This window comes from Penaeus monodon, chromosome 9, assembly GCF_015228065.2.
Source record: "Penaeus monodon isolate SGIC_2016 chromosome 9, NSTDA_Pmon_1, whole genome shotgun sequence".
In the NCBI taxonomy this organism is placed as follows: Eukaryota; Metazoa; Arthropoda; class Malacostraca; order Decapoda; family Penaeidae; genus Penaeus; species Penaeus monodon.
The window spans coordinates 13,446,449-13,457,644 of record NC_051394.1 but is presented as its reverse complement, the minus strand read 5'-3'; the positions used below and the strand labels follow the sequence as shown (position 1 = coordinate 13,457,644).

Genomic DNA, 11,196 nt, shown 5'->3' with positions numbered 1-11,196 from the left:
TTTTTTACCTGAGTTATGGCAAATCGTGGAACCGAGCAATGGCAACTATTATAGAAGGAAGGGTGGGGAGGGGGGTAGGAGCGAGGAGGTTGCGGGGGGGGAGGTCAGAGAGAGGGGATGAGGGGGGTCAGAGAGAGGGGATGAGGGGGGAACAGAGAGAGGGGATGAGGGGGGGAGACAGAGAGAGGGGATGAGGGGGGAGGGGGGGCAGAGGATCAGGAGGACAGAGTGAGGGACAAGGGAGTAGTAGAGGTGGGTGGGGGTAGAGAGGGGTGTGAGGGGGCGGCAAAGGAAGAGGGAGACATGGGGCAACAGTGGATTGGGGAGGAAGGGGAGGGGTGAGGTAGGGAAGGGGGGCGGGGTAGGAGAGGGGGAGGGAGACAAAAGGAGAGCAGTAAAGAGGGGGGGGGGCAAGGAGCAGTAGGGGAGAGGGGACTAAAAGGGATCAGTCTGTACGGGAAATATTTGGCGGAATAAATAACATTATACTTTATAGCATGCTGTTATGAGTTTCGTGGGAAAGTCTTATTTGGAATTTTCATGTAGAAGTTGATAAGATACGAGTGAGGAAGGAGGGATGTACATTCACACACATGTACACGCGTACACATATACGCACACATGTATATTACCACCTTTACACACACACACACACACACACACAGAGCGGGGAGAGAGAGAGAAGAGAAGAGAGGAGAGGGGAGAGACGGAAGAGAGAGAGAGAGGGGAGAGAGAGGGGAGAGAGAGAGAAAAGGAGAGAGAGAGAGACAGACAGAGAGAGAGACAGAGAGAGAGAGAGAGAGAGAGAGAGAGAGACAGACAGACAGAGAGAGAGAGAGAGAGACAGAGACAGAGACAGAGACTTTGAATATATAGGCCATATCCCCAGAGAGAGCATTTATGACCAATCATCTCGTATGCTGAGGGACAAAAATCGAATCTTTTATAACTTCTCTCCCCGTGGACAGGGAAAGTTCAGCCATACGTCTTGAGGAAAAGGAATTGCTTGGTATCCGCGTAGTCAGCACATCTTGTCAGGAAAGCTGGGAGGGGGGGCGGAAAAGGGTAGGGAGAAGGGGAAGCGAGTAAGTGAAAGGGGACAGGAGAGGAGAAAAGGGGCAAGGGTATAGAGAGGAACAGCAAGAGAAAGAGAGGGGAGAGAGAGAGAGAGAGAGAAGAGAGAGAGAGAGAGAGAGAGAACGGGAGAAATAGTGAAGCAAAAGTCAGAAGGGTGTACGGGACAGGAGAGAGATAGGAGAATAGGAGCGACGAGGGGAAAGGGGGAAAGGGGGAGGAAAGGAGAAGAAAAAGAAAGAAAAAGAGGAAAAAAAGAAGAAGAAAAAATTAAAAGGGAAAAAAAGGGAAGGGAGGAAGGGAAAAATGGAGAAGATAGATTCCTCAAACACACCTATAAGATTCCCCCGACCTTGAAAATCCCTTTAAAACCCTTTTTTTTATGGCCCAACATTTGATAAATTTTGTTTAATCCCCAAAGGGTTTGGATCTACAAACTTTTTTTGGGAAAAAGGAAATCGGGATTAATGATGACGAAAAACCATACTTTTTTGGGGTTTTTTGGTAAGTTTTAGAAAGGGGTTTAATCGTTTCTCAAATATTAAAACCCGAAAAATTTTAAGGGGACATTATTTTTACCCAAAAAATTAATTTTTTTATGAATAAAAAAAAAAAATAATAACTAAATAAAAAAAAAAAATTTTTAAATTGGCCCCACTACACAAACAAATAACAACAGCAACTCTGGGAAGATTTTTTTTTTATGGAACAGTTAGCAACGTAGACACAGAATATTGATTTTTCAAAACTTAACATTGCAGCATATGTTGTTCCTCTCTCTCTCTCTCTCTCCCCTCTCCCCTCTCTCTTCTCCCCCCTCTCTCATCTCTCCTCTCCCCTCCTCTCTCTCTCTTCTCTCCCCCCCCCCCCCCCTTCCCCCCCCCTCCCTCTTTCTTTTCCCCTTTTTTTTTTTTTTTTTTTTTTTTTTTTTTTTTTCTCCTCTTCTCTCTTCTCTCTTCTCTCTTCCCCTGCCCTGTCTGTCTGTTTTCCCTCTCTCTCCCCTTTCCTCTCTCTCTCTTTTTTTCCTCTCTCTCTCCCCCTCCCTCTCTCTCCCCTCTCTCCCATCCCCCTCTCTCTCTCTCCTCTCTCCCCCTCCCCTCCCCTCTCTCTCTCTCTCTTTTTCTTGCCCCTCTTTTTCTCTCTTCTCTTCTCTTCTCCCCTTCTCTCTTTCTCTCTTCTCTGCCCTGCCCTGCTGCCTTTTTGTCTCTTTTTCTTTTTTTTTTCCCTCTCTCTCTTCTCTTCTCTCTCTTCGGGGGGGGGGGGTCTCTCTCCCTTTTCCTCCCCTCTCTTTTCTCTCTCTTCTCCCCTCTCTCTCTCTTCTCTCTCTCTCTCTCTCTCCCCCCCTCACACACACACACACACACGCGCGCGCGCACACATACACATATACACATAAAAAGAGAAAAGGAAAGAGAGAGAGAGAAAGAGAAAGAAAAGGGGGAAGGAAAAAAGGAAGAGCGAAAAAAGATAATGACAAAAAAGTTAATCCATGGCTAAAAATAGAATGGCCATCAGTACTCCGCTGATCCAGAGAGATTCCAATACTCAAAAGTCAATCACCTTGATAGTTTCCAACACACAACTTTTGATGCTAAAAAATGCCGGAAAGTTTTCTGTTTGGAGTCGAACGTCTTAGTTATTGAGAATTGACTGAAGCTGAATTCACGCGTTTCAGATAAACTCACTTTCCTCTTTTTTTCTCAATTCCTTTCGTTTTTTTTTCATCATGTAAGTATTTTTTTTTCATATGTTTTACTTTCTCTTCTGGAAATACTTTACATTACTTTTTTTTTTCCTCTTTTTCTTAAATTTTATCGGGTTCGCGGAGTGTTTGCACACGTATCCCCTTTCCTTGTCCTCGCAGGTATAAGTGGGGGTTATCTTAACACACGCACACACACACACACCACACACACACCACACACACACACACACACACACACACACACACCCCACACCACACACACACACACACACACACACCACACCTATAATATATATATATATATATATAATATATATATCTATATATATATATATATATATATATAACACATACACAAACACATACACATACAAATACACATACCACACACACACACACACAACACACACACCACACACACACACAACACACACAAATATATATACATATATATATACATATATATATTATATATATATATATATATATATATATATATATATATATATATATTATATATATATATATACATATCTTATATCATATATATATTATATTTATATATATATATGTATATAGTAATATATATATCATAAATCATCCATATACATACATATATATATATATATATATAGATATATATACTCATATATATATCATATATATTATATATATACTAAATTATGTATTTGTGTGTGTTTGTGTGTGTTGTGTGTGTGTTGTGGTGTATTTTGTGTGTGTGTGTGTGTGTGTGTGTGTGTGTGTGTGGCCGTGCGTGCGTGTGTGTGTGTGTCAACACATCATAACCTTTGACCTCGCAGGAGAAACCTCTCCCGCGTAATCCACTTGACGCGAAGCGCCGTTCTTCCCGCGATGGCTGTGGCGTCCTACACATCAACCAGACGTCCCCCTCCCGACCCCCCGGGGCGGTGGGGGGGAGGGCGCTGGCGGGATGCGATTTTCGGAGACGGCGACAAGATCTACGCCCTCAAGTGGTACCTCGGCCTCGACGAGTTCTACCGGTGGACGCCCGCGGAGACGCCGCCCGTAAACCTTCAGCTGAGCCAAACCCCCGGGCGGGGACGTCGCCCGCCCCCGGGGCCGCGTCCGCATCCGGGGCGTGACGCTCGGGCCGCCGGCGTTTTTCCGCTGCGAGGTGTCCGCGGAGCGCCGCCCTTCCACCCGACGCAGGTCGCCAACATGGTCCGTCGTCGGTGAGGATGCGGGGCCCTGGCTTGCGTGTCGGGACATGTCTGTTTGGCTCCGTCTCCTGTCCCCCCTCTCTCTCTCTCTCTCTCTCTCCCTCATTCTTTCTCCCTCTCTCTCTCTCTCTTCCTCGTTCTCTCTCCCTCGTTCTCTCTCCCTCGTTCTCTCTCTCCTCTCTCTCTCTCTCTCTCTCTCTCTCTCTCTCTCTCTTTTTCCCCCTCTCTCCTCTCTCTCTCTCTCCTCTCCTCTCTCTCCCCTCTCTCTCTCTCTCTTTTCCCTCTTTCTCCTTCTTTCTTCTCCTCTTCTTCTCCTCTCTCTCTCTCCTCTCCTCTCCTCTCCTTCCTCTCCTTCCCTTCCTCTCCTCTCCTCCCCTCTCTCCTCTCCCCCTTTCTCCCCCCTCTCTCTCTCCCCTCCTCCCCCACTCTCTCTCTCTCTCTCCTCTCTCTCCCCTTTTCCCTCTCTCTCTCTCTCCTCCTCTCTCTCCCCTCTCTCTCCCTCTCTTCTCCTCTCTCTCTCTCTCTCTCCTCTCTCTCTCTCCTTTCTCTCCACCCCCCCCTCACCCCCCCCCCCCCCCCCCCCCCCCCCCCCTCTCTCTCTCTCTTCTCCGTCTCTCTCTCTCTCTCTCTCTCTCCTCTCTCTCCCCTCTCCCTCTCTCTTTCCCCTCGTTCTCTCTCTCTCTTCCCCTTCTTGGGTTTTCCCTTTTTTTCTCTCTCTCCTCTCTTTTCTATCTCTCTCTCTCTTCTCTCTCTCTCTTTTTTTTTTAATTTTTCCCCACCCCCCCCCTTTTTTCCCCCACCCCCCCCCCCCCCCACCCCCCCCCCCCCCCACCCCTTCTCCCCTCCCCCCTCTCCCCCCTTTCTCTCTCTCCTCTCTCTTCCCCCTCCCCTCCCCCCCCCCCCCCCCCTCTCTCTCGTCTCTCTCTTCCCCCTCTCTTTCCTTCGTCTCCGTCTTTTCTCTCTCTCTTTCTCTATCTCTCTCTTCCCCCTTCTCTCTTTCTCTCTCTTTTCCCCCCCTCCCCTCTCTCCCTTCTCCTCTCTCTCTCTCTCTCTCCCCCCCCCTCTTTCCCCTTCTCCCTCTTCCCTCCTCTTCTCTCTCTCTTCCTCTCTCTCCCCTCTCTCTCTCTCTCTTCGTTTTCTTTCTCTCTCCTCTCCCCTTTCCCCGGGCCTCTCTCCTCTCTCTCTTCTCCACCCCCCTCTCTTTTCTCTCCTCTCCCCAAAATTTTCCCCTCTCTCTCCTTTTCTTTCTTCCCCTCTCTCTTCCCCTTTTCCCCTCCCCTCCCCCTTTTTTTTCCCTCCCTCTCCTCTCCTCTCCTCCCCCTTCTTCTCTCCTTTTTTCACTCTCTCCTCTTCTCTCTCTCTTTTTCCTCCCTTTTCTTCCCCTCTCTTTTTCCTCTCTCTCCCTCCCCCCCTTCCCTCTCTCCCCTTTTCTTTATCTCGCTATCCTTTTCTTTCTTTCTTTTTATCTCTCTCTATCCTCTGAAAATCTCTCTCTCTCCTCTCCCCCCTCCTCTCCCCTTTGGTCTCTTCTCTCTTTCTCTCTCTCCTCCCCCCTCTCTCTCTCTCTTCCTCTCTCTCCTTTCCCTTCCCCCCTCCGCTCTCTCTCCTTTTTCTCTCCCTCTATTCCCTCCTCTCTCTCTCTCTCTACTCTCATCTCTCTCACCTCAATCTCTCTCTCACTCCTCTCTTCTATCTCTATCTCTCTTCCCTCCTCCTCTCTCTCTCCCCTTCCCCCTCCTCCCCCTTTCTCCTCCCCCCCTTTCCTCTCTCTCCTCCCCTCTCCTCTCTCTTCCTCTCCTCTCCCCCTTCCTTTGTTGCTTTTTTATGTCCTGAAACGCCCCCAAAGAAAAGTGACAAAAATATTTGCCTTCACTTCAACGAGAAAAATCCTTTTAGTAAAACGTATTGTTTTAACACAACACACACCATATAATAATAAAACCCTGTGAGCCATGTGAGATTAATGTTTGCCAATCAGGCCGCAAGTCAATAGAGAGTTCATCTGGAGAGGGTAGATGCTTCGACATCTTTTCTTCACTTATTGCTGCCTTTGCAAATAACGTTTTCAATTTGATGTTATCCTCTCTCTCTCTCTCTCTCTCTCTCTCTCTCTCTCTCTCTCTCTCTCTTCTCTCTCTCTCTCTCTCTCTTCTCTTCTCTCTCTCTCTCTCTCTCCTCTCTTCTCTCTCTCTTCTCTCTCTCTCTCTCTCTCTCTCTCTCCTCTCTCTCTCTCTCTTCTCTCTCTCTCTCTCCTCTTTTCTCTCTCTCTCTCTCTCTCTCTCTCTCTCTCTCTCACTCTCTCTCTCTCTGTTATATATTTGTAATATGTATATATATATATATATATATATATATATATATATATATATATATATATATATATATATATATATATATATATATATATATATATATATATATATATATATATATATGGAAAGAGAGAGAGAGAGAGAGAGAGAGAGAGAGAGAGAGAGAGAGAGAGAGAGAGAGAGAGAGAGAGAGAGAGGAACTGTGGTTGCAGTAGTTGTACCATTAAACTCAGGTTTTATGTTAATTATATGGAGAGATTCGACTATGATCAGGTCAAATCTGTCAGGATGGGAGGTCAAGATTTTGAAATCAAGTATGACGTTTTGGAGAAGCAATCTCCATCGTCAGTGCCAAAAGTAGATACTAATTTAAATAGAAAAATGCTGTTAGATGGCTAGTTATCCTAAATTGCCCCTTATATATATATATATATATATATATATATATATATATATATATATATATATATATATATATATATATGTATATATATATATATATATATATATATATATATATATATATATATATATATATATATATATATATATTAGTGTGTGTGTCTGTGCGTGTTTGCATGTGTGAATGTGTGTTTGTGTAAATGTATATTTATATTTCAATTTGTCTTTAATACTCTTTTATCTTTTTATCTATCTGCCTATAATGTTTTTTTATTATTTTATCTATCTGCATGACTATCTATCTATCTCTCTTTACCTATATATTTATCTCACCGAATGTGGTCTTGTATTTATATTACAACAGAAAGAAAGAACGATAGATAAACAGAAAATAAAGATAAATATGTGTGTGTGTCCGTGTATCTGTGTGTGTGTGTGTGTGTGTGTTGTGTGTGTGTGTGTGTGTGTGTGTGTGTGTGTGTGTGTGTGCACGTGTCTGTGTTAGTGCGTATACCTATGCATACCAGACCAATAACAGGATAAGAAAGCTTTCCCAACACTATGTCACCACTGAAACCCATGTTCTTACCCCCCCCTCCCTGCCTCCCCCCCCCCAGACCTCCCCGACGGAAAGCCCATCATCACGGGCGTCCAGGAAAGTTACCAGATGCACGATAACGTTAATCTCAACTGCACTTCATTCCACTCGCAACCGGCGGCTGAACTCACCTTTTACATCAACGGCGGACAGGTAAATGTTGCAGGGGTTGTTATTGTTGACTTCTGTTGTTGCTTGATAGTTTGGGAATTTCTGTATAAGGTAGAAAAATAATAAATGAATAGGGATTTTTTAATTTAAGGATTTAAGACATTCTGAAATTCTAGAACTCTGTGAAATTGTAGGTGTGAATATCCTTGGAATAAAGAAAAAAGAAACATGAAAATAAAGAGAGAAAACTATCCTTCCCAACCCGTTCCATTCACGTAGAACGAACCAAAATAAAATAAAATGTGTTAGAATGAGAGGTCAAGATTTTGAAATCAGTAGTGGGACGTTTCGGAGAATTAATATCCATCATCAGTGCTAAAAGTAGTTACAAATTTTATATAGAAAAATGCTGTTAATTGGTTAATTACCCCAAATTGCCCCTTTTCTATATATGTATATATATACATAAAATAAACAAATAAACAAAAAATAAAAAACAAGACAACAAACAAAAACAAACTCACAATTTCCGTTTTTTAAATGGTTAGTTACCCCAAATTGCCCTATATATATATGTATATATACATAAAATAAACAAAAACAAAGCAAAACAAAAACGAAACCAAACGAGAAAAAAAAACAAATCTCACAATTGCCGTCTTCTCGTTTTCTCGTGGCTCGTACGTGACACACCTCGCGAAGACAAATAAAACAAACAAACAACAACAAAAAACAAGACAGCAAACAAGAAAAAAAAACTGACAACTTCCGTCTTCCCGTTTTCTTCTATCAGGCTGATCCCTCATGGCTCGTACGCTACACACCTCACGAAGACCCGACTACAGGCCTCGAAACGTCCATGTTGGGTCTGAAGTTCCCCCTCTGGCCGAGACTCTTCCGAAGGGGCAGCACTGTCACCGTCAAGTGCACGGCGTCCATTCTCAATATGTACTTCGACAGCAGCGAGGCCGTCATTCAGAGTGATATGCCTTACCACGCCTCCATCATGGAAGGGCGTGCGGCTGCTGCTACGGGTAAGGCGGTTGTTACGTGGTATGTCGTGGTGTTTGGGAGGCCTGTGATATCGGGGGAATGCTTGGGTTAATGTGTGTGTGAGAGAGAGGGGAGGGGGAAGAGGGAAGGGAAAGGAGAGAGGGAGAGAGAGTGAGAGAGAGAGTGAGAGAGAGAGAGTGTAGAGAGAGAGAGTGAGAGAGAGAGAGAGGAGAGAGAGAGAGAGAGAGAGGGTGAGAGAGAGAGAGGGAGGGAGTGGGGAGAAAAGAGAGAAGTTTTTTTGGGTGTGTTCGCTGTGTTTGGACCCAACTGTTACAAAAATGTATTTAAAACTGTCTAATTTACTGAAGATTTTATTTTAATGTTCAAATGACTGATTTCCACTTTATCTCATGAACAGATCATACAAACAAGAATATTCATTCATTAGACAATCAAATACCAGAAAAAACAGTCTGTTTTATTTCGAATGTGAAAAGTATTTGTTCAAATATCAGATATATATATGCAGTTCATTTAAACTCTAATTCATTTTTTCGGCTACTCCTCTTGCAATATTGAATATTAACTTTATAAAATTATTTGTAGCGCAGAAATGATTTATATTACCAGTGCATTCACAAGCAATTTAAACATTGTGCATTTGCCTTAATCTGTTTTGTATAGAAAAACACTAATCTCTGTAACAATTTTATAACTCAAACATTTATCCATATTCATATGCCGGATGTTCTATTTATCAAAGTCAACATAATAGGGTTTTGCAATAGATATAAGTGGATTTATTTTTTGGACCTGATGGTGGGGTTACGGGGAAAAAATAATGTAGTACTTTTTTAATATATATTTATTTAATGATGGTAATAAAAGGAGAGGCAATATTGAGAATAATTATGGTAGTGATGATAATGGTGTTTTTAGTAGTAATAGTAGTAGTTGTAGTCTTTGTAGTTGTGATAGTGTTACAAGTGGTAATACCAATTATGCTAATGATTTTGATAACATCCTTTACAACCATTCCAGTTATCATTATCAGATCTTAGCATTAGCAATAGTATCAGTAATAATGAATAACACCCATTCGCATTTTTCAAACCTTTTCATATTTCCCTTTCTTTATCATTCCAGACTCTATATACACGAGGAGCAAAGTCCTGAGTGTGGTGGCCTCAAGTCTCCTTCTAGCGATTCTCCACTAGCACTGAGGGACGTGAGTGCAAAAGGGAAAGTGATGGAAACAAAGAGAGAAATGAAAAAAAAAGAAAGAATGAAAACCAGTGTAATGAAAGAAAAACTGTCTTTGTCGAGTGCTATATATAAATCAGGGAGGTAATTTAAATTTTAAGTTTTAGGAAGTTGATAATGATGATATACACATGTCAAACTTGAACACTCTGGATAGCAAAACGAGAGTGAAAAAAAAGAAGATATATAAACTTCATTATGAAGAAAAATGTACGACGATACTTAGTTTCTTATTTTAAAGTAGTGAATACTCGAAAAAAAAATGCTTGATACTCATACTAGTCATATACATCTGGTTCAGTGAATGATGCTAAAGATAAATGGATAAAATTAAACAGAACTAAGCAAAACAGGACACAAAATGAAATAAACAAATGGGGGGAAACGAGGATCAAAGAGAAAATCATATGAAACAAAGTGTAAATATTTTACGTCCTCCCCTGTTTGTGCACGCGCGTGTGATTGAGCGATTGTGTGTGTGTGTGTGTGTGTGTGTGTGTGTGTGTGTGTGTGTGTGTGTGTGTGTGTGTGTGTGTGTGTGTGTGTGTGTGTGTGTGTGTGTGTGTGTGTGTGTGAGGAACCTATGACGCCCAAGCCAGGCCACGCCCACTGTGAGGATGCTATGAGGGCGTGTGTTCCAGTCTTGTATCATTATTTTTTATTGAGAAAAAAAGAGAAAAAAATACAATAGATTGTAGGAATTAAGATAGCTTTAAGGCCATTATTATTATACTATTATTTATTGTATAAAAAGAAAGAAATTTTATCTTTTTACTATAATTATATATTCATAACTTAATGTCTAGAGAAGTCATTTTAAGTCAGATGTGTGGAGTCGCTAGAGAAATTACAGTCACGGTTCGAGACGTCGAGAAGGGGAGGCTAATACCTGCTCACTGGGTGGTTCGTTCGCTGTCACGAAGTCTTTCCATCAGTTTTAATTTCTGAGTTTGTCAGCCTCTCCTTATGCCATTGGTCGAATGTACAAGCACATACACGCGCACACACATGTACACGCATACACACACTCACACACACGCGCGAGTGCTCGCACGCACACGCACGCACACGCATACACACACGCACGCACACACGTACACACGCACACGCACGCACACATGCACACACATGCTCACACATGCACACGCGCACGCGCACACACACACACACACACACACACACACACACACACACACACACACACACACACACACATATATATATATATATATATATATATATGTGTGTGTGTGTGTGTGTGTGTGTGTGTGTGTGTGTGTGTGTGTGTGTGTGTGTATGTATGTATGTATGTATGTATGTATGTATGTATGTATGTATACATATATACATACATAATCATACATACAAAACATTCATACACACACACATACATGCATATAATCCACTATTTCATGACCTCTGGTTCACGGAATTTAGCTAATTTTATAAAACGTTAAGCAACAGGTGGCCTCATTAGAGACAAAGAAGAGGAAAAGAAAAACTTGATAAACGGGAATAGGAAGACAAGAGAAATCA

At 42.6% G+C, this 11,196-nt stretch overlaps 1 protein-coding gene across 1 annotated transcript; it reads left to right on the top strand.

Moving 5' to 3' along the window:
- The first annotated feature begins 3,652 nt into the window (after positions 1 to 3,652).
- Positions 3,653 to 9,676, top strand: LOC119576626. The gene is made up of 4 exons (XM_037924282.1): positions 3,653 to 3,993; positions 7,269 to 7,446; positions 8,198 to 8,438; positions 9,544 to 9,676. The coding sequence occupies exons 1-4, from the start codon at positions 3,653 to 3,655 to the stop codon at positions 9,612 to 9,614; spliced, it is 831 nt and encodes a 276-aa protein (XP_037780210.1). The 3' UTR covers positions 9,615 to 9,676.
- The last annotated feature ends 1,520 nt before the right edge of the window (positions 9,677 to 11,196 follow it).

What these genes read in the sequence shown, in the direction of transcription:
- LOC119576626 (XM_037924282.1), top strand. Translation starts at nt 3,653, where the DNA reads ATGGCTGTGGCGTCCTACACATCAACCAGACGTCCCCCTCCCGACCCC. An exon ending in GCCAACATGGTCCGTCGTCG is followed by an intron (nt 3,994 to 7,268) that starts GTGAGGATGCGG and finishes ATGTCACCACTG; the next exon opens with AAACCCATGTTCTTACCCCC. An exon ending in TTTACATCAACGGCGGACAG is followed by an intron (nt 7,447 to 8,197) that starts GTAAATGTTGCA and finishes TTCTTCTATCAG; the next exon opens with GCTGATCCCTCATGGCTCGT.